General features: G+C 41.0%; 2 protein-coding genes across 15 annotated transcripts in view; both read right to left on the bottom strand.

Moving 5' to 3' along the window:
- Positions 1-4736: 4736 nt before the first annotated feature.
- On the bottom strand, positions 4737-19742 carry LOC139157626 (heme-binding protein 1-like). Of its 4 annotated transcripts, none has more exons than XM_070734603.1 (7): positions 19421-19742; positions 14886-15031; positions 9789-9949; positions 7100-7185; positions 6621-6762; positions 6330-6513; positions 4737-5260 (listed from the first exon to the last, which is right to left on the bottom strand). In XM_070734603.1, exons 3-7 carry the CDS (start codon positions 9931-9933, stop codon positions 5218-5220), a joined length of 600 nt encoding a protein of 199 aa, XP_070590704.1. In that variant the 5' UTR covers positions 9934-9949; positions 14886-15031; positions 19421-19742; the 3' UTR covers positions 4737-5217. The 4 variants fall into 4 exon arrangements, with proteins under 4 accessions (XP_070590704.1, XP_070590702.1, XP_070590703.1 ...); XM_070734601.1 differs by having other exon boundaries at positions 4737-5980; XM_070734602.1 differs by lacking the exon at positions 19421-19742 and adding an exon at positions 18862-19327 and having other exon boundaries at positions 4737-5980.
- A 2598-nt stretch (positions 19743-22340) lies between these two features.
- KLC4 (kinesin light chain 4) overlaps positions 22341-23605 on the bottom strand; it is a 79359-nt gene continuing 78094 nt past the window's right edge. For all 11 annotated transcript variants that reach the window (XM_070734588.1, XM_070734590.1, XM_070734592.1 and 8 more), the window contains one exon: positions 22341-23213. In XM_070734588.1, the coding sequence (XP_070590689.1) occupies positions 23136-23213 (78 nt within the window). In that variant the 3' untranslated portion in view covers positions 22341-23135. The remainder of the gene's footprint in view (positions 23214-23605) is intronic.

The following is a 23605-nucleotide window of genomic DNA, read 5'->3' on the forward strand; positions in this document are numbered from 1 at the left end:
ACTTTGGTCAACTCTGTTTCTCAAGTTCTATTAATTTTTATTGACATTAGTTTTGTCCTCAGGTAAGTCTGGCATGGATTGGAATACACTAAACCATATGACTGTAATTCTATATAAGCATTCTGTTTTCTAAGCCAGGTAATTTAATGCAGTTTGCTACTACCAATGGTTTAATTTTTTGTCTCTCAAGAGACAAATCATTCACACTGAAAATAAAAATTTCTTGCAAAATCTGATTTTCATTCCACCATTTTAATACAATGGATTATGTTTATTTTTCTCTTAGGATCTTAGGATGTTTTAATATTAAAAGTCATCAATAATACTTTTGTTTCTATCTTCCACTGTACTGCTATGTTAAAATAGGTATAAGGGTGCGTGCAATGAAAGGGTGAAATTAAAGTCAACAATTCACAAGCCAAAGTCTTGATTTCTCTTCCTTACAGAGCACTGCAAAGAGAAGTAAAGAGATTCAACAGTAATTTCCAAGTTTTTGACATATGTCAAAAAGTTGGAAATTACTGTTGAATCTCTTTACTTCTCTTTCACATAACAAAGAACAAATTTACACTACCCTTAATTAGATCTTATAAAATGTTAATAAGAAATAAGGGCATTTTGTAAACTGAAATGTCTTTTTCCTGAGGTTTTTTTTCTAAATGAAGACATTGAGTTTTTTTTAAAAGGTAAGAACCTGTTAATTTTTCTCAAGTATATAAGGGTCATAATGATTAAATGCCTATTATACAGTATATCATTCTATTTCCCAGATTTGCTGCTCTGTGCTATGGTTAGGAAACTATCAATCTATAGGAAATAGATATAGGAAATCTATAGCTGCAATGAAAATAAAGGATGCAAAACTGAAGCATGTAAAAAGGACTTCCAGTTAATGGGCTTTAGACAGATACAACCCATTTCTTTCCTTGCCAAGAAAACTACAGGGATTTGTCTAGTCAGTCTCCACGAATTTAGAATTTTAGCCAATAAGAAGAGACAGAGAAGTGACCTGGAGTCAGAGGACTGCTCAGTAATTCAGAGTAATCAGGCACATCTTTGACTGGTTTGAGTTTATAGCATGAGGTGAATTTGTTTCAAATGTTTTAATCCTGCACTATAAAGTGTTATTCCAGCTGCCATTGAATATGTTAGTTATGCTTTACTGCATATTTTACTCATAATTGATCTCAAAATAGTGACATGAAATTGGTTTTTCTGTAAACATATATGCTGTTTGCACGAAACAATGTACCCCATATCAATCAGCTACACTTTATATGTGTATTCAGTATATACACATACCAGTGTATATGCCTAATATACAGTATTTTGCAAACTGAATCCTTGTAATTAAGTTATTGTTTAGGGCAGTAAAGCTCATATCATTCAATTATATTGTTTTTATTTGTTCCGGTACAATTTGATAGCTTTTTAGTAACCTTGAGTATCATTAAGTGTTATATCTTTTTATTCTTGATGGATGTATTTTATTCTCCTTATGTACACTTTGAGAGTACAAATTCCTTGTGCGTCCAATCACACTTGGCCAATAAAGAATTCTGTTCTGCTCTGCTCTGCTCTACTCTACTCTATTCTAAATTCTTTCAGGCACGGCAGTTAGGAAAATGCCTAACTTGATTTGGCTGGTATATCAACCTCCTGCCAAACAAGATAAACAATTTTCTACCTTATCCCAAAGGTGCTATTTTCCAGAGGCAACTGGACTTTCTGGTTTTTCTTTGAAGACATTTGGCTTCTCATCCGAGAAGCTTCTTCAGCTCTGAGATGAATGAGAAGTGAAACATCTTCAAAGAAAAACCAGAAAGTCTAGTTGCCTCTGGAAAAAAGCACCTTTAGGACAACCATGACCTGGATGACTGAGAATCTCCCATGACCAGTGAGGGCAAACCTTTTTTTTTGTTTGGGTGCCAAAAGGGTATGTGCGCGATAGCACATGTGTGTGCCCCCACCCATGATGCAATGCCCTCCCTCCCTGCACATGCCTGCACAACCACCCCTGCTGCCCTCCACCCCAGCACATGCACACAGGGCTCACTGAAGCCTCTGGAAACTGTGCATGGTAAAAAACGGACCCAACGGCCCAACCAGAAGTGTGTTTGTGACCTTCCAGTTGGGCTGTTTTTTACACATATCCCAGGCTTCAGGAAAGTCATTTTTGCCTTCCCGAAGCTTTAGGAAAGCCTCCTGAAGCCTGGAGTAGGTGAAAAATGACCCAATGGCCCAATTGGAAATTCGTTTCCAAACTTCCGGCAGATCTGTTAGCAGTGGTGAGCAGCAGCTGGTGCGCGCAGGTCCGTGGCTCCAGTAGGTCTGGAGCTGTGCACAGGCGCAACCAGTGAGATACCGATGTTTTTTGCCATTTTTTTGCTTCCACGCATGCGCAGAAGCAAAGAAACGGGGATATCATCCAAATCTTGTGTGCCTGAGCGAGATTTGGGCCGAAATCTCTACTTTTTTGCTTCCACGCATATGTGGAAGCAAAAAAGCAGTGAAAATTCCCAAAATCTCACATGAACATCCTTGCACAAGTGGGATTTGGACATTTGCTGCTTTTTGCTTCCCCAAATGCATGGAAGCAAAAAAGTGGCGATTTTCACCCAAATCTCGCTTGCGCAAGGATGTTGGTTGACCTCCTCCCGCCCTCCAGGTCAAAAATGCAGCTGAAGCTGACATAGGGTAATGCCTCACGTGCCCTCAGATATGGCTCGATGTGCCCCCTGTAGCATATATGCCATAAGTTAGCCATCACGGTGCTATACGTTTTTCTATTTCCCTGCCCATCTAGGCCATCCTGAACAGTGGCACTCAGTGGCAACACCGGGGCTGGTCCTGAAATTGAGGACCAGGCCTTGATTTCAGCCCAGGTGCCACCACCAGATACACAAGCCTTGAGGTATGGTGCAAATACCCCCATGGCCCAGAGGTCCCCAGGTTATGTTGTGATCCACTCATCTTCAGGCAGCGTGCTCTTAAACTGTGGAATGCATGCTCCGTTCCCATATGATTTTCAGAGGGTCCAGAACACAAAGCCCTCTCACATGAGTGAGAGCATATTCCATTTTGTGCAGCCTCTACAGCCTCCAAAAATGGCATGAAAAAGGGGCATATTATCAAGGATAGTTGTTGGGTGTTGGTGCATGCTGGTGTATCACCGAAAATGTTATGGCTTATGACTTTTGACCTGGATGTCAAAGCTTTGCCTGGTTTAGTGTGTCCTATAAGGAAAATAATTCCTTCATTAACATTTATCTAAAACCATAGACCTAAAAATCTTGAAGTAATCCATATATTTTATTCATCTAAAACAAAGATAGTTGTTGAGTTATTTCATTGTTTCTGCTAAGTACTTTATCTTTGGTAAGCAAAATAATTTCTTTTCTGCATTCTGTATGCATTGTTGCTTTCAGTACAATCCCAACATATCTCGCTACTCCCTTCTGTATTTGCAAAATGCAGGTTTTTACTGTCTTCTTTTCTGTTCCTGTTAGTTAATGATCATTAATGCCTCTGATTAATTATAATATAAACAAATACATTTTCTCTGAAATGCCTGATCAGTCTCTGAAAGGCCCCTGAGCATTTTTAAATATTGCACTTCTAAAAGTTTTTAAAATTGTATTTTAAAAATAAAACTTTGCTATTTTGCTATAAATGGCAAAATGATCAAAAGGTTTATTAAAACCATGTTATACCATAGCCAGATAAGCACAGGATACTTTATCACCAAAGAATTATAGATATTGTTGATTTATAGCTGCACAGTATTAAATTTAATTGAATGAAAGTGATAGAACATGTACTAATTTCTGCAACTGTGAATATCTGTATAATGCAACTAAAATCAAAGTTATAGTTCCTAAAAATATAAATTATGCTCATTTATCACTGAGTATTATAAATTGGATTTGAGGGCTTATTGAGTGGGAAGTTACACAGACCAGTGGCTATTGTATATGGATTCTGCTGATAGATGAATATAATATACATTTTATCATCCTTGATGACAGAAAGAGTTCCACTATATCTAGTTCACTGATGGGTTCTAAATCCCATCGCTAATTGTTTGCTCATGTGTGCGACATTTCTGTGCATGCACTGAAGCATCCGGGATGGGTGGCAAAACCTCCCCTGCTGCCACTATCAGTTTGTAGAACCGGACCATACTGGTAGCAACCCATCACTGATCTAGGTAGATCTGATTTCTACTAGAGATATGTAAGAAGTTAAGAGACATTCTAAGTAGTTTTCAAAAATATAGTCATTTAAGAAGAGAAGATACAGATAAACATATATCCATCCAAAGATAAAATACATGAAATAGTATAAGGGCAGACTAGATGGACCATGAGGTCTTTTTCTGCCATCAATCTTCTATGTTTCTATGTTTCTATAGTCATAGTGTAACATCAGTGTTCCTGTTTCAAACAACATCATTTCTTCTTTATATAACAACTATTTCTAGACTTAAAAAAACATTAAACTGTCATCAAAATTAGAGCAAGTTTGGTGCAGTAGTTAAGGCTAGAAACCAGAAGATTGTGAAATCTAGACTTTGAGCCTATCATGTCTCTTAGAGCAACCCACCTTGTAGGGTTGTTATGGAGGAGGAGAGGAAAAAGGTGTATTATGTATGTTCGCTGTCTTGAATTATTTATAAAGGTGAGATAAAAATCTAATAAAATCAAATGCCATGTAACTCAATAAGAAGCATTAGAGAGTTTTGAGCTAGATTTTATTTCACAATTGCTCTGTGCTATTATCCTCCTTCAGAGAAGACAGCAACTTTCTTGGCCATGAAACCAACCAATCAGAATATGACATAGTGCAGTGTAACAATGCAGCCAATTAGAACTTCCAGTAAATATATGGCTCACTCAATGGGAACCTTGCAAAATGACAGGATGCTCTTAGATATGGCCTTTATTTTGCAATTACCTTGTTCATTAAGAGAATAAAAAAGTCTAGGATCCATATAATCACGTTTTTCATTGATTAGTGTCCTATATTTTTTCACTGTAGCATCCGTTTACTTTTACTTTTATTAATAGAAAAATGTCTGTGAAGGAGAGAAAAATAAAAGCGGTAATCAGTCTTGAAGCATCCATGGATACAAGTCCAGTTGGTGGTTAGGTCACAGAGGGACAAGTGTTATACCACTCTTGAAAAACAGAAGAGGATTTCTCTGATCTCCAATTCTCAGATCTTTCCTTCAGGGGAGATTGTTCCTGAGAAGGGCTTTCTAGGATATATTCAAATCAACCCAGTTAACAAAGTCTTCAATTATTCCACATCAAGCTGGAACAGAGGTGATTAAAAGTATCTCATATACAGGGCTAAAAGATATAGCCTGTTGCCCAGAAATTAAATTATCTAAGTAAGTAAAACTATGAGCTATGCCCACATTCAGCTACAGACTGGCACTCCAAATTAATTTCCAGAAGAATTCAGAATGTTTGAAATACCAGATGTGGATTGCTAAACAGTTGCAATTTCTGACGCATTTTGACTGAACTGTGCATAGACAGATTTCAAAATCAATGAAGCAGATATCCATAGATTCTTCCAGTGCCAACTTCCTCCAGGACCATTAGAAAGCCATACTACTTTTCCATGTTTCTGAACTCATAGGAGGGACTACAACTCCTTAATGCCCTCAAGGAAAAGGAATGGGTCATCAGGCCAGTTCTAGAGTAAGTTGGGAAGTGCATTCATCTCCTTCAGGCTAGAACTGCCATCTAAACTGAATTCACTGGATTACAATCTTGTCAGAAATCCATGATGCTTTCAGTCTGTTCTCCGGATAAACCATATCTCATTGCGACGATTGGGTATACTAGGGTTCTGATATGCAGCCACCAAGTACGTTTCACGGAGCACATTATCTGTCGAGCCCAGTAACTCCCAAAGAAAGTGAATCTCTCGCAGGATTGTCTCCTCAGTAGCTGGCCCATAAAACTCCCTTTACAGAAAGTTAATAACACAACAACAACAACAAAAGATAAATATATTGTATTTAATATCTTGCTTCCTTCCCATCTATCCACCATTTGCCTATTCATCAATCAGTGCATGACTCCTAATCTTTTTTTAAATATGGGGAAAATTGGCCTCTAATAGCGAGCCAATTTCTTTACAAGATCCTTTCTTTTTCCCATTATATATCCAGAGACATATTTTATTTTACTTAGAAATTATTTTCCCAGGAATTCATACTTTTTTCCTACCCAAGAATAAAAAGCAAGTTGATTCCTGCTCTACTTAAAAGGCTGTTCGCATCTAAAGCATAGCCTAAGTCCATCAGGACTCACCTGGTGATAACCTGAAGTGGTGATCTTTCTAGAATTTGGATTTCTGGGTCCATGGGGAGAGGAGGATTAAGCTGAAATTCCTGTGGAAGATAATAAGCAGTGATGACTTCTTGGACCAATTCAGTACCCTCCTTATTCAGGTGGATCTCGTTAATCACTGGTACTGTCATGCCCAAGTGCTGGCCTGGATAAAGAAACAGGTAGAAATACCAGTTATGAAAGGTAAACTTAGGGAAATCCATTCCTTGTTTTTCAAAACCTCATCTCCCCTTGGCACTTGCTTGTACATACCTAGGGAATTCTCTTTACAGATGTATCTTATAAGTTTCATGAAACCCAATGACGTGCTCTGCTCATACTTGGGTTCTCCTTTGGTGATGCATGCCCATTTTCCAGCAGGGTATAGGCGTTCCTCATATGTTGTTTCCTCACACTGAACCAAAAAAGGAAGAGAAGTGATTTACTGCCAGGGGAAGAAATGTCAACAGTGTGATAAAGTTTATGAGTTTTTAAATCTAGATAATTACATTATTGGAGTCAAATTTGGTATCTTTACAAGTGAAAGACAAATTTGGTAGAAACTTAATGGTGGCTAAAACTATTGTTTGGGTAAAATCATGGAGACTTAAGGAAATCAGGAACATTGTATGATTTTATTCTACAATTCTTCCTCAATATGTCCAAAAATATGACAGTCAGCTATATACACATATTACGCTATTTAGAAACAGTCTCTGCCTGTTAGGCAATGAATGGATATGATTGCTTACTTTCTCATGCTGTGATAAAACAGTGTAGGGCACAGGCTCTCGCACTTGGTTATGCCGAGTCATCTGTACTATTGGACCTGCCATGTCTATTGAAACAGAGTATGGTAAATTGGGAAAAGTTAACTTGTAAGAATGAAAACATTTGTACACAACTGCATTTCCAAATAACTTTCTACTGTACATTTATTTATTAGCAATAGCATTTAGACTTATATACTGCTTCATAGTGTTTTTATAGCCCTCTCTAAGTGGTTTACAGAATCAGCATATTGCCCCCAACAGTCTGGGTCCTCATTTTACCCACCTTGGAAAGATGGAAGGCTGACTCAACCTTGAGCTGGTGGTGAGATTTAAACTGCTGAACTACAGCTAGCAGTTAACTGAAGTAGCCTGTAGTGCTGCATTCTAACCACTGTGCCACCGTGGCTATTGTGGGTACTCCACTGTGAAAGTAGTGCACGGGTGGCCCTTCGTATCTGTGGTCCTCCATTTGTTGTGCCTCCAAATATATATAATGAAGTGCTTGAGGTTCTGGGAATTGGGAGGGTTAGTGCTAAGTTATGGAGACAGAAAAATTGCTTAAAAAAACCCCCACCTGTGTGGGGCAGAGTAGAAATAAGCATGCTGGACTTTGTCTATCTCACATTGTCCATTCTTCTGGAGTGACAACAGCAAAAGTCAAATAAAGAAACACTGGCGTTCCTTTATTCCATTCTAGAGTACTATTTCTCTTGTTCTTTGGTATGCACCAACAAAAACCAATCTTTTCTTCTTCAAAGTAATTAAAAAATAGTAGTAGTAAAGTAGTAATTTTTACTGTATACAGTATTTAGTGCTTATAGATAAACACAATACAGTGATCCCTCGATTTGCGCGTTCTCGATTAGCGCGAAACGCTGCAACGCGGTTTTTCAAAAAATATTAATTAAAAAAAAAAATTAAAAAATAAAAAATAAGTCCACGCTAGTTCTCTCTCTCTTTCTCTCCCTGTTGCCGGCGTGGTATATGAGAGAGAAAGAGAGAGGCAGAGGTCGGGCGCATTACCGGGAGGTAGAGGCGGCGTGGGGACGCTGGGTGCCGGGGACTCCGAGGAGGGGGTGGACGTCTGTTCCCTGAATGGAGACCGCCGGCCGCTCAATCGGGCCGGCAGGGAACAGAATGGAGCCTTCCGCGGCGGGGCTGGTAAGGGGGGGAGCCGAGGGGGGAGCCGAGCCCAGCCCCGTGGCATTCGCTTTCCTCCCGCCCGCAGCCGACTGATCGTGGGCTCCTTCGCAACCTCGGAGAGCTTCCTGGTTTTCGTGAGCTTTCATGCCCTGGAAGCTCTCCGAGGTTGCGAAGGAGCCCACGATCAGTCTCGGCTGCGGGTGGGAGGAAGGCGAATCCCCCGTGGGCTCCGTTACATCTTCCGCTGCCAGCCAGGCCATGCTGGCGGCAGCGGAACAATCGCTGGCTGTCAACTTTTCTTTTTAAAACTGGGCAGGAGCTGACTTGCCTCCCCAGTGCTAAAAAGAAAAGTTGACAGCCAGCGCTGCGACTGACGGAATGCTGAGCCTCCCGTTCTCCCCCACCTCGCCCCTTCCGGTTTTGGCGTTCGGAGTCCGGCGCTGGGGCCATGCGGGGCCGCTCATCCAGGGGGGCGTGGACTGGCAAGCGGCAAGCGGCAAGTGATCTGGCGGGAAGACCAAGGGAAGGTTCCTTCAGCCGCCCAACACCTGATCCGCTCCGCAGCGCGGCAGCAGCGAGGAGCCGAAGATGGGGTTTCCCCTTTGCCTTTACCCCATCTTCGGCTCCTCGCTGCTTCCGCGCTGCGGAACAGATCAGCTGTTGGGCGGCTGAAGGAATCTTCCCTTGGTCTTCCCCGCCGCCCACATGCAAACTCCACCATCTGCGCATGTGCGGCCATGAAAAAAATGGCGCACATGCGCAGATGGTGGTTTTTACTTCCGCATCCAGTATAACGCGGAAATCGGTTAGCGCGGGAGGTCTTGGAACGTAACCCCCGCGCTAACCGAGAGATCACTGTACAGGTAAATAATACTGTATAGGGCATTTAGCACCAATGATGTTTTCTGATGACAACTCCACAGCTGTGCTGATAGCTATAATTACCATTTCAAAGTAGCTGACTCATTCATAATGGTGTTGCAAAGCAGTCTGCATTTGCCTTTTGAACTGATGTTGTGCTCAGCAGGGAATCAAGTTCAAGCACTCTGCTACTAAGACATGTCCCAGCTGCAGGATCTTAAATTTGCTTCTATCAGCTGCTCCTAATAGAATTGAAGGAATTCTTCCAAGTTTGTGATTTGAAGTCTTCACTTCACTAACAATCCATCCAAGGTTGGATATCCACTGCAATTTATTTGATTTCCACAAATAAAATTGAGGAAACAACTAGGGCAGGTGAATAGATGGCTACCTCCAATGCGATTGCAAAATGGAGCTCCTCCAGCATTTGCTGATGTTTAGGAATTACTGGGTTTTAGAAATAATTTAATTATTTCATAGATTATGGTGAGATTCACAAACAAACATTCTTAGTAATAAAATATGTAAAATTAACACGAAAGAGGGAAGGAAGTGAAAAGGGAGCAAGTAGGTGCCTGTAAGTGAAAAATTTCTACCCTCTCTTCACTTTGCAAGTACAATATATCAATATGCAGTTAATAAAAAGTTAAATTCATTTTTTTGCCTTGAGGAAGCATCACTTGATGAGTGTTGGCTACTGTTTCCCACACAGAAAACAGCCTGTTTTGTTCCGTTTCATCTTGTTCATGTTCTTCATCCTGGATCTCATCATCCATTTCATTTAGTTCTTCAAGTGTAATACGAGCCATGTTAACACTTCAGCTTCTGGAAAAAAATAATAAAACAAATTGTATTCTCTGAATTGTCTATAGATAGCAAGGCAATGGTTTCATATCATTTGAGGGTGCATAGTGCATATCATTTGAGGGTGCATAGGCTAAATGAATGTTTTAAAAATCTTAGGCACCCAGACAGCTTTCTACTCAATCTTCTTAAATATGAACCCAAAATAAAAGATATGTGCTTCCTCTTTTTTCTAGGTGCCATGCTGTACAATTATTTATAAATTATTTGAGTCAATAATAATAGTTTTATGTTTTTATGGATTTTCCAGTTTTCTATGAACCCAGAATCAACTGGAATTGAGCAGCCAATAAATAGAAAGAGAGAGAGAGGGAGGGAGGGAGGGAGGGAGAGAGGGAGAGAGAGAGATGAACAATCAATTCTGGTGTGAAATGGTTGGGACACTGGGTAAATTTAGCCTGAAAAAGACATGTGTAGAGACATGATACTATAATTGTTTTCAAGCCGCCCCGAGTCTTCGGAGAGGGGCGGCATACAAATCTAAGTAATAAATAATAATAAATAATAAAGTGTCTGAGGTGCCTATAAGACTGAATAGAATTGCTCAAATTGTTGAATCAGTTGTTTTCAGAAGCCAGGACAAGAATCAATGAGTTAAAATTTGACTGGATGTAGGAAAAATCCTTCTCACAGGTCCTGTTGCTAAGCCAGGTACCAGAATAACAGAGTTGGAAGTGACCTTGGAGATCTTCTAGTCCAGCCCCCTGCTGAAGCAGGAGACTATATGAATGGCAGCAAATCTTTTTGTCGCTGTGTGCCAAAAGTACGTGCGCGTGCCAGCACTCCTATGTGCTGGCACCCATAATGCAATGTGTGCGCCCCTGAGCATGAATACAGCCATCCACCCATATGCACATGTGAATGTGCCACACACTGTGCATGCACCCCACAATGCGCATTTGCACATCCTCTGCGTATGTGCCCCCACACCCCGTTTTGGATCAACCTTTGCCAACACTAATGGCCTGCCATTGCAGAGTCAGTGGTGGCTCCTCCTCCTGGCAGCCTCCAGCTAGCAGGACAATGGAGGAGAGAGCTGTCCAGTCTGCTCTTGCTGGCGTGCCACCATTGGACCAATGCTCTGCTTTGGACACGAATGGGCGCAGCCCAACCTGCATGGCCAATCCCTCTCAGGGGCCGCAATCTGGCTTGCCTCATTTGGCCTGGCTCCCAACCCCACCGCCACCCACTCTTGCCTTATGTGGCAGTGGCAGTGCCAGTGTCTCCTTCTCCTGGCTGCAATTTGCAGGCTGAAAGCGCAACCCAGAAGCACCCGCGCGTGGAGAAAAAAAGAAGAACTGACCAAGCACTGGCATTGGTGGGACCACCAGAAAGACAGTCTGCTTGCCTTTGTATCTCATTCAGCAGCAGGAAGCCAGGCATTGCCAGGGCCCTTGAAGCCACCCAGTGGTCTTCACCCTTCTCAAGCAGAGCCAGTGAAGAAAGCAGCCTCCCTACAAGCCAGCGCTGTCCTCCTCCTGCCCCTTCTCCAAGGGAGCACACCCATTTCCCAGGCGGCACATCTCTTTAGCACTGACTCTGCTCTTTCGGCAGTGTTGCTTGTTCTTGGTGGCTGGAAGGGGGCCAGGATTTCTCACTGGAGAAGAAATCCCCCCTTCCACCCACCGAGAACAAGCAGCCATGCCCCTGCTGCTCTCCTGGGGCTGCGTAGCGATTCTCACTCTGCCCCTTGCAGCTGGGATTCTGTAGAAGAACCGCCATCCTTGCCTGCCACTGAGAAGAAGCGGTGCTGCTGCTACTGCTTTTCTGGGGTGCCCGAGCCAGACAGGCTCTCCGGAGTGTGGACGCATGTCGCTGTGGGCTGGAGGGCTGGGACAGCGCAAGACATCTGTTCAGACAGGGAGGCAGGGAAGCCCAGCCGGGCAGTCCTGGCTGAGAGCTCTGCTCCCTTAGGAAGCTATAGTCGGGATCCTGTCTCCGTGTCTTTGGACACCTGAGCTGTTCTTTGCACACATTTGTGCCAGACATGGGGTTAAGTGGCCAGTGTGCATGTGCACACTGAAAATAGGATGATCATCTACCTGGTGAGGGCATGTGCCCTAGGTGACTGTTCTTTTGGTTCTGGTGTTCCCACGTGTGTGAAGGCCAGCTGAATGATGCGCCGGAACCCGGAAGAGTAACGGGCAATGGCTATGCGTGCCCAGAAAGATGGCTCTGTGTGCCACTTCCGGCATGCGTGCCATCGTTTCGCCATCAAGGCTCTATTTCATTCCAGACAAGTGGCTGTCCAGTCTCTTTTTTAAAGCCTTCAGTGATGGAGGGCCCACAACTTCTAAAGGTAAGCAGTTCCACTGGTTAATTTTTCTCATAGTTAGAAAATTTCTCTTTAGTTCTAGGTGGCTTCTCTCCTTTATTATGATAGTTTGTATTGTTTCTTGTCTTACCTTCTGAAGCTTTGGAAAATAGGTTGACCTCCTCTTCTTTATGGCAACCCCTCAAATTTATTGTGCTAATTTTGATAATGGTTTCTGATTATATTATTATTTCTTATGCTTTGGAAAATAAAGTTATAGAGTTCTCATTAGACTACTACAATTTAGGCTACACTCCAGTGACTCTAAGCAATAGCAGCAATAGCACATAAGACTTTACAACCCTCTATAGGCGGTTTACAGAGTCAGCATATTGCCCCCCAAAATTTGGTCCTTATTTTACTTATCTTGGAAAGATGGAGGGCTGAATCAACCTTGAGCCTGTGAGACTCAAAGTGCCAAACTGCTGGTAGTTAGCAGTCAGCAAAATTAACCTGTGTTCTAACTATTGCATCATCACAGTTTAACAATTATAAATTAGCCAATTCTAGATTATATTACATATTTGAATATTTCTCTCCAAAGAGATTTTCTTTTTGTAAAATATATTAAGAAGGAAATCTGTTCTTTCATTGAAATAACTCAGGGCTCTACTAATACATTAACCCTCTGGAATGCATTTAAGATAACCATTATGAATTCTGTAATTGCTTTTGCCTCAATAAAGGAAAATTCAGTGTCTGTAATTTTATATAGTCACAGTAAATGGTTAAAGATCCACTTTTATTCATACCTCTAATGAATCATATCAAACATTTACAGCAGCAAAGCCTAAAATGGAGCTTCAGCACAGAATAATTTGAATACTTTGAAAAATGTTAATCAGAAAATATTGGAAATCAGTAATGAAAGCTTAAGTTATTGGGTTGTCATCTGAAACACAACACAGAATTCAGGCCAATGATGGACAGTTATTTTCTAAGATAAAATTTCATTTTATGATTTTTATATTGAGTTAACAAAGGACTCCTGAAACTGAATTATTAATTTTCTGATATCACAAAAGATAACTGACATGACGGAAACATTGCAGTCTATAAAACTAGCCCAAGCCCAAAAAACCAAGGAGAATACAAGGAGTTACTTACAAGAATTTTATTAATTGTTGCTCATCTATAGTTAGAAATCTTGCCAGACTAAGGCACTTATCTGCATAACTACCACATATATCCTGTGAACAGCTAACCAGAGGGAGTCTGTCTTTGTTCATTCTGCATACCAAAGATTCCAACTGCTTTGTCTTTATGCTAATAATCCCTCCTGTAATTCTGGCCTTTATTCCACCATAGGCACAGAATGTTTACTGACTTATTAGCACATTGTTAGAAATGCAGAATAATTTAATCATTCCATTTTCCTTCTTTCTTTTTTCATTTTGCAAAACTTTATAATATTATACCAAAGCCTCAGAAAAATCTCACAATATGCACAAGCTGTAGATTTTTTGTGCTTCTGTTACTATGGGTGCAAAAGTATTAACTGCGGTACTAGCCAGGAAGCTACAGCACAGAATACCATCTATAATTCAGTATCTCAATCTGGATTTGTTAAATAGAGAAATATTTACCTGGTGACTAATGTTATGGCTATTACATATGAATATTACATCTAATTAATGTATCTTATATGAGGGATTCCAATTATGATTCCTATTTTAAAACAAAAAGGAATAGTTTATTCCCCACCTTTATTTTGAAGCAATATTGTTTTACCTTTAAATTGAACTGCATGCATAGCAATGGAAATTTATTTATATATACATTAAGGTATTTATATAAAATTAAGTGAACATGAATGTGCAAATACTATTAAGAAGCAAACACCATTAACTTGTTCACAATTTATTTTGATTTAGTTTGTAAGAGGACAGGCTGCTGCAAAATGGTCAGCATCCTGGGTTGCTGGTGCCCTGTCCCTTTAAGACTTCTAGCTAGCCAGCCTAACAACCAGTGGATATAAAAGCTGAGCGTGAGAGGGAGTGGGAATGGTGGTTTATTTACTATGAGAAATTAAAACAGCCTGAAGCAGTTTAAGGCAAATGGAAGAGTGACTGTTCTCCAGATGTAGGACTCACAAAGAGTAGTACAGGTAATCCTTGATTTATAACCACAATTAAGTCTAAAATTTCCATTGCTAAACAAGATAGTTAAGTGAATTTTGCCACATTTTGCAAACTTTCTTGCAACATTTTTAAAGTGAGTAACTTAAGTTGTTGTTACTGTGTTTCCCCTGAAATAAGTGCTTGGCCTTATTGCCATGCACTCAAAAGCCTGATTGGGCTTATTATCAGGGGAGGTCCTATTTGGGGGGAAATAGGGTGATAACATGGTGGTTAACATCGACTTAGTTGGTTAGAAAGTCACAAAAGAAGATAAATTGACCTTGGGATATTTCAACCATCATAAATATATGCCACTTGCCAAGGTTCAATTGTCAGTTTTGATCATGTGACCATGAAAACGCAGCAATCATTGTAAATGTGCAAAATGGTCATAAATCACTTTTTTCAATGCTGGTCTAATTTTTAATGGTCATTAAATGAATGGCTGCAAGTTGAAGACTACCTGTAGTAGAGGAACAGGAACTGTAGTAGAATTGGAGAAGAGCAATATAGTAAACAGTGAGTATTAGTCTTTGAGATCTTGCAGGTATGTTGTTTCAAGACCAGGTGTGCTTGTGTTGGCCTTCTGGGGTTTTGGAGTCCACTAACCTGAATGTACATAAAAGAAGCAGTAACTTTTTTTTTTTTTACTTTTCATTTCATAAGAGGAAAACACACTAACATGTGTAATATGAACAAATAACCTATTTACTGATAAATTATACATCTGTACACTTTCTACTAATATTAAAACATCTACAATATACTGAATATGGAACACACTAAGCATGTTTTTGAATTTCTGTTGGTCAACTTCCTAAGTAAGCATTCCCTGAATTCCAGCCTTAATTGTTTTAGAATATTTTACATACATGTACATAATAAGAAATATCTACCTTAGTTATTCAACTTATACAACTTCATATAGCATTCTGTAATGGCTTTTAATGTGAAACCAAAACTTCTATATATCTGAGTCCATGAATGTATTTGTGTATGTCTGTATGTATTGTGCATGTTTTCTAAAAAGATAAATGCATATAAATTGGAGATGTTGTTTTTTTAAACATAATCTATCAATACATAAGACAGCAGTATTGTGGATTTATCTACCATGTCTGCTGGAAGTTTGTTCCAAGGATCTACTACTCTTTCAGTAAAATAATATTTTCTCATGTTGCTTTTGATCTTTCCCCCAACTAACTTCAGATTGTGTCCCCTTGTTCTTGTGTTCACTTTTTAATAGGAAAGTGAACACAAGAACAAGGGGACACAATCTGAAGTTAGTTGGGGGAAAGATCAAAAGCAACATGAGAAAATATTATTTTACTGAAAGAGTAGTAGATCCTTGGAACAAACTTCCAGCAGACGTGGTAGATAAATCCACAGTAACTGAATTTAAACATGCCTGGGATAAACATATATCCATCCTAAGATAAAATACAGAAAATAGTATAAGGGCAGACTAGATGGACCATGAGATCTTTTTCTGCCGTCAGACTTCTATGTTTCTATGTTTCAGTATTCATGAACTGGTTAGGAATTAAAACCTTTCATTGGATCTAGTCCAACTAACTCTTGCCACACAACTGCTAGTTAGATTTATTTGACAAGTTGAGCAGAACATGAAGACAAGAGCTATGACAAACTCTTGTACCATATAAATAATTTCAGAGAAAAGTTGCATTTGATTCTGAAGTTGTATTTACTCACCCTGAGTACAAAATATTGTACGTTATTTTAAACCACATTACAACACATATACAATTGCTACTCTCCTGCTGTTTACTTCCTTTGGGAAAAAGTTTATTGCTAATTCATGTCAAACAAATGTTTTTAGGCTCAACTTTAGCGAATATGTTTGAAGAATCTTTTTTAAAATGTCCTATTTCATTTTATTTTGTAATTCCTATCCAACTGACTTAAGAATAAACTTTTTGTTGTTAATTATTTAAGATAATTTCCAGATGAATTGTTTAAAAATATTTTTATAGGAACAAAAGTTTTGGAGAATTGGGAAGACCTTCAAAAATTCTAACAGTGAAATAGGCATCATTGTTATATATGGTTCTTTCTGTATATTTATTTATTTACTTATTTATTTACTTCCATTTGTAGGCCACCCACTCCCTTAAGACTCTGGACAGCTAATATAATAAAAATAATATTTTGTTATTTTTATTAATAAAAGCAAGGCACATGCAGGGTATAATAAATACTATATATAATTATAATTAAAAATGTACCTATGAATTGTTTATTATAAAATTAAAAATTCACAAATATTTTTAATTCTAACTATCACCAACTGTCAATATACCTTTTTACAGTTCTTTTTTATACGTCCCTTAGAGGTTACTGCAGGTGGGCCTGCTTTCATTCAACTTCCTGGCATTTCCTCCTACACTTTAGATCAGAGGGGTACGACATAGGAAAATGCTATAACTGAGCTTCAAACTTTCTACCATTCTGTTCTTTTTTTTTGTAGCCACATTTTTAATGATCTATGAAACCTAGATTCTATTTCAAGCAAGAGGTTGAGTCGAAATCTCAAACAGCAGGAACGGAGACTCCTTTATGGATATTGATTGATGTTTCATATATTTTCTTATATTTGATAAAATTGAACAGGTCCAAAGACGCGCTACAAAAATGGTGGAAGGTCTTAAGCATAAAACCTATCAGGAAAGACTTAATGAACTCAATCTGTATAGTCTGGAGCAGTGTTTCCCAACCTTTTTTGAGCCGCGGCACATTATTCATATTTTCAAAATTCTGGGGAACACTGAAGGGGGGGCGGGGGGCGGGGCTAAAGAAAAGTTTGGACAAAAAAAAATCTCTTCCTCCATTTCACTCTATTTCTCCCTCCCTCTTTCTCTCTCTTCCTTCCCTTCTTTCTCTCTCTCCATCCCTCTTTCTTTCTTCCTCTTTTTTGCTCTTTCTCTCTCCCTCCTTCCCTCCCTCCATGTCTTTCCCTCTCCCTCCTTCCCCCCTCTTTCTCTCTCTTGCTTTCTTTCCCTCTCTTTCTCTTTCTCTCTTTCTCTCATTCTCTCTCCCCTCCTTTTTCTCTCTCTCTCTTTCTCTCTCGTTCACCATGCCGGCAACAGAGAGAAAAAGAAAGAGAGAGAGAGAGCTGGAGAGAGAATGGAGGGCGCCGTTGTCTTCGCCTCCGCCCGCCGGCTCTGCAGCTAAGAGGCAACAGCAGCCATCAGCCTCCTCGCCCTCCCAGACGTTCCCAGCGCCCGGCCACGCGCCGCCTCCCGTTAGCCCGGCTGACCTTTCCCTGCTGCCGTTTTCTCTTCATGGCGCAAAGCCACACAGTCCCGGACTCCCGGATCGCTCGCTTTTCTGGCCAGCAAGCGCGGCGCGGCGCTTTCCTGGGCAGATGGCTTTGCTGACCGTAGAAGCGAGCGAGCGCCATGAAAACGGCAGCAGGGAAAGGTCGGCCGGGCTAACGGGAGGCGGCGCGCGGCCAGGCGCTGGGGACGTCTGGGAGGGCGAGGGGAGCCGGCGGGCGGAGGCGAAGACAACGGCGCCCTCCATTCTCTCTCCGGCAGCGAAGGAGAGGGGGCGGATCAGCGAAGGAGAGGGGGCGGATCACGCCCCAATACAGGAGGCGGCGGCGGAGGAGGAGGAGGAGAGTGGGCGGATCGGACGGGCAATGAGGCAGGGCAGAGAAGCCAGGGGCGCGTTTGGCCAGAGGCACCGTGGGGAGGCAGGGGCTGCCGCGGCTCCCTTTACTCCTACTGCCGGACCTCCCCGCCCCTGCCTCCTTTTTCCCGCCTTCCTTCTTTGGGGCCCAGCTGGAAACAGCTGCATCGGGCAGTAGCCGGGGGACAGTTGCAGTGGGAGCTCCAGGTTGGAGGCACTGGCGGTCCGGCACTGGCAGTGCCCCGCCCACCTGGAGCTTCCTGCGGCACACCTGACCGTGTCTCGCGGCACACTACTGTGCCGCGGCACACCGGTTGGGAAACGCTGGTCTGGAGGACAGAAAGAAAAGGGGGGACATGATCGAAACATTTAAAGGGGGCACAATCTGAAGTTAGTTGGGGGAAAGATCAGAAGCAAGGTGAGAAAATATTATTTTACTGGAAGAATAGTAGATGCTTGGAACAAACTTCCAGCAGAGGTGGTTGGTAAATCCACAGTAACTGAATCATGCTTGGGATAAAGATATATCCATCCAAGATAAAATACAGGAAATAATATAAGGGCAGACTAGATGGACCATGAGGTCTTTTTCTGCCGTCAATCTTCTATGTTTCTATCTTTCTTGTATATGAAATGTATCTTTTTCTTTTATTTACACTGAGAGCATCTGTGTGTCCAATCACATTTGGCCAATAAAGAAAAGAATTCTATTCTATCCTATTCTATCCATTGAACACTGATTCTGGGAATACCTACGGCGACACCGTACAAGATTTTTTAAAAAGTACCTTTTTTCCTTCTAACCGGCTACCTCCCGTGTAAACAGGCAGTTTCAACAGGTAAAGGGGGCTAGCAGGTTGAATGACCGGGGGGTGGGGGGAGCTGCGCTTGGGTGAATTTTGTCTGTCGGTAAGCTTTCCTTTGAAGCCGCAGCTCCTTGACTAAGGCGACTGGACCGTTCCGGGTAAAAGCGAGACTGGAACGACAAGAGGCACGACGGCACCTTTAATCTCGGGGCAAAGGAGGGGCAAACTTGGCGAAGCAACGGTCGAATTCCTCCTCAGGAGGGCAGAGCCAGGCGCGGGCACGGCGAGACACCGACGCAGAAAAAGCCTGTCACTCTTAAAAATTAAACAAAAAGCGCCCGGGGAGGGGACGGGCACCCATTAAGTCGGTCGCTGAGGGAATCCAACCCGGGACGACCGCTCCTGAGGGAGGTGAACTTGACATCAGGCCCCGCCCTGGCTCCGCCCACAGTGGGAGCGCGCGCCCAGCGCTAAAGGGGAGAGGGGACGGGGTCTATTGCGGGGGGGTGGGCTTCAGAAAGGAGGAAGAAAAGAGGGTTACCTGGCACTTCCGGTACCTTTTTCCGACCCGGAATGGATTCTGCCTGCTGAGGCGGGGGTGGAGGTTGGGGGGAGGGGAAGGGGCGGAAGACCAAGCAGAAAGAGGCTCGGAAAGGGATGACGTCATGCCCGGGTGGATGGAAGTTCGGGCCTTCCGCCGTTTGTTTCGGTCGATGGTAGTGTTGGGAGCTAGTCGTGGTTCCGATCGAAGCCTCCCAGGTGCAGGGCCCAGTCGACTCGGAAGGGCAGCCGTTTTAATTGTCTTGAATCAACACCGCCGAAGAATTTAAGGAATTAACTGGAACTCAGAGTTGTTCTGGATCAGGGGTCTCCAACCTTCCGACTTTTAAAACTTGTGGACTTCAACTCCCAGAATTCCTCAGCCAGCGAATTCTGGGAGTTGAAGTCCACAACTCCTAAAAGTTGCCAACGTTGGAGACCCTTGTTCTATATGTATTTGGATTACAGAACAGTGTTTTCAAGTTCGCATAGAATCTAAATTATAAAGTTAAGGGGGAAAAAAGAGTACTATGCTTTTTTTTAAAGGATAATTGGTATAATTCCCAGAGGGTGCTTTTCGGTACTTCAAAACAAGCATACTACTTTAGCCACCAAAACTTCACCTCTATCTTACAAAAACATTAATAACTGCTTAGCTTTTGATTCTTTCCAGATTTTATTGTAACTCGATAAAAATTCATTATATACACCTGATTGGTATCTAATTGTTAAAACAATTAGATGTAATGCCTAACCTCATTTTTATTTGGTTGTAGGGACTTTAAATACTTCAAAGCAAGACCTGTATGTATTAATACTGTTAACTGCATATGGCAGTACTCTTTGGCAGTAGGCAAGGCCCAAAGGTCTGGGAGAAACCATGACTGTAATTTACGTGAGCCATCTCATAATACTCACAATGAAGCACAACCACATTTTAAAAGTGGTTAACCACCTAAGTCTGGATTGTCTATGGAGATTCTCAGTCATCCAGGTCATGGCTGTCCCAAAGGTGTTTTTTTCAGGAGGCAACTAGAGTTTCTGGTTTTTCTTTGAAAACGTTTTGCTTCTCATTTAGCTCCCAGCTGAAGAAGCATCTTGGATGAGTAGCCCAATGTCTTCAAAGTCAATCCAATTGCATCTTGAAAAAAGCACCTTTGGGATTATTGGTATGTCTGGATTGCAAGAATTCAGTTAACTGCTAGATGGCATAAAGAAAAAACCCAAAGTTGGCTCTAATATCACTTGTGGACTTCAACTCCCAAAATTTCCTAAGCCAATCATTCTAGCTCAGGAATTCTGGGAGTTGAAGTCCACATGTCATAAAAGAGCCAACTTTGCCTACCCCTGTGGGCCTAACTCATTGCTGCTATCTACTAGCCATTTACACTTTTATGACTAGCTTTAGCCAGCGTGAGATTATTTTTATATATTCAACAATGTGAAATCACAGTTGTATGTTTGTTTATTTATTTATTCATTAGACTCAGGGCGGCTTACAACATGTTAGCAACAGCACTTTTTAACAGAGCCAGCCTATTGCCCCCACAATCCGGGTCCTCATTTTACCCACCTCTGAAGGATGGAAGGCTGAGTCAACCTTGAGCCGGTGATGAGATTTGAACCATTCACCTACAGATCTACAGTCAGCTTCAGTGGCTTGCAGTACAGCACTCTACCTGCTGCGCCACCCCGGCTCCATGTTCTTAGTGTTAGCCTTCATATGCATGCATTAAGTTCTTCCTAAGAAATTAAGATGCTGTAATATATTGACTTGGTATATGTGCGGATCTCAGCAGTATGGCCTTTTGTAATTGACAGATGGAAAATTTGTCAATGCAGATTTTCTAATACTGTCCAAATTGTTTTGATATGGCATCCATATCAAATTAACCAATAACTACTAGTATCATTTATGTCACTGACTTTCAACTTGGATTTCCAGATGCTTTGTGATCTTGATGTTTTGTGATCTTGTCCAATTCTTAGTCGTCTACTATTCCCTGCTATTGATACATTTATACACACCACCTTCTTTTCAACAATTAAATCTGGTGTTATATACCAATATTTAATCAGTTTGTATTTAGAAGTGCCACAGTATTTTAATCTGCTCATTTTGGACAAGTTTTTCAACTCTGCCTTCCCAATTATTCATATTAGCAGATAATTTTTATATTTTATAATTTTAAATGGTGAATCATTTTGGCAAGTTATGTCATTTATTAGTTTGTGCAATCTTCTTGTACTAACTGAGTGTATGACTATTATTTCTTCTGCTTCTGCAAACAATTACATTTTGAATCATTTGATGATTTTTACATTTTGGCTCTGATTACATTAGTTCAAATGGCTGGCCCTTGAGCAGCCAAAATCAAGCTGCCCTTTTTTAAATATAATGTTTCAGTTATTGGATTTCAACTTTTATCAATTTTCAATTTATTACTTTATTTGTTTGTTTGTTTGTTTGGTTTGGTTTGTTGTTTGGTTGGATTTCTATGCTGCCCTTCTCTGCAGATTCAGGGTACCTTACAACTTTGATTTTTTTTGTAGAAATTGACATGCTTTTTCATTACCAAGAATTTATTCATACTTTTATTTACATTATTTCAGTATTTGTTTTGTTTCCTGCACATTCAGTAAGTTCAAATTTTTAAATCAGTGTTTGTTCTTGGGTGTTTTGCTTTCCCCACTACCCTATGAGATGGCTTGTGCTGAGAGGGTGACTGGCACTTGTATTCAACAGTGCTTAAACAATGTTTATTCTTGCTCTTCTCCTTTTAAAAAATGGAAAAGTGCCCTCACTTTTCTCTGCTACAATTATGAGAGTTTTGGTGTGCTTTGTACTGTTCTTTCTCTTGTTCTATCACCATAGCTGTTATTCAGTGAAGTTAGAATTCCAAGACAAATGAAATGAACTGTTTCTTGTGATCATTTTATTAAATTAAAACAACAATAATCAGAAGTGAATCGAGGGTCACGTATGTCCATTGCTTTTGTACTACCATTGTTCATTTGAAGACAGACACAACTAATGAGTCAAGATGCAGACAGGCTTGTAGAAAGGAGAGTGAACATATACTTAACCTCTGTAGAATCTACGTGCCTTCTTCATACTTCGACTTTATCCTTTACCCAAAGTAATTTCCCACAAAACTGAACTAGCCAATTTCCTGCCTGCTTCAGAAATTCAGGAGCAAACTATTCTGATTTGGAAAGGTATTCATCATAAAAGGCTGCAGGATGAAGATAAGGGTTGTTAGAGTGCCAACATAAATTCAACTAAATCCTATCAAAGTCAAGCCTAGAAGTAGGCACTGAAGGAATAAGTCAGGCATGAGAATCCAGCTGGAAATGTACTTCTCCCAGCAGTAGTGCGTAGTGGAAATGTAGCTCTGCCTAAGGGAGAGCTATATCTTTGCACTTCAGAGAGCCAGTACTCCATGTAAGAGCTCTTGGAGCACATTCGGTGCAATCATCAACATGCAACTTGGAAAGTGCTTTCAGCCAGGGTGCAAAGTCCACGACAAATTACTGAAGAGAGCTTCTTTATCTCGTCTGGCAGTGGCTCCACATTAGTTAGTACCATCCAGGGTGCTCTATCAACACATAGCTACTCATCAACATAAGAAAATGGTAACTTGTGAAGAGATTGCAACTGAAATATCCAAACAATAAGAAAAGCAGGTAATATCTGAGACGGCAACAGGGTAGATTCAGTTAGAGGTGCGAGAGGAAAGATCCACACTGCTTACACTTAAGCCTCTACTATCAGCTCGAAGTTGTTGAGAAGCCTGAAAAACAAAATGTTTATGAATTAGAATCTGCCAATCTGCACAAGACTGTCTCCCAGTGTGCATTTAAAATGATCTAGCGGATGCTCAAATTTATATCCAGAATAGTATGTTAGATGTCAATCCTGTATTTTGCAAAAATGGTAAAGGAAAAAAAATCCTTGCTTCAGAATCCTAAATCATTGCCCACTTTATACAATATAATCCTAGGTGGTTGTCAACAATAAAAACAATTTTTAAAAATGGTAGGATGTGTGTGAAACAACCTAAAACCTCCCAGTGTCGCCAACTACAGTGCATTTTCACATATCCACAAGGCATGTTTCTTGGGTCCAGCCTCATGCATTTGGCGAACAGCCCGTCTTTAAGGATTTTTTAGAAAGTTGGGGGAG

This window comes from Erythrolamprus reginae, chromosome 1 (assembly GCF_031021105.1).
Source record: "Erythrolamprus reginae isolate rEryReg1 chromosome 1, rEryReg1.hap1, whole genome shotgun sequence".
NCBI lineage: Eukaryota > Metazoa > Chordata > Lepidosauria > Squamata > Dipsadidae > Erythrolamprus > Erythrolamprus reginae.

Bases quoted from the DNA above. Each gene is read 5' to 3' on its own strand.
- LOC139157626 (XM_070734601.1), bottom strand. From the start codon at position 9,933: ATGGCTCGTATTACACTTGAAGAACTAAATGAAATGGATGATGAGATC. The intron at 6,763-7,099 runs GTAAGCAATCAT...TTTTTGGTTCAG, and splicing joins TTTTATCACAGCATGAGAAA to TGTGAGGAAACAACATATGA. The intron at 5,981-6,329 runs GTGAGTCCTGAT...CTTTCTGTAAAG, and splicing joins CCACTTCAGGTTATCACCAG to GGAGTTTTATGGGCCAGCTA.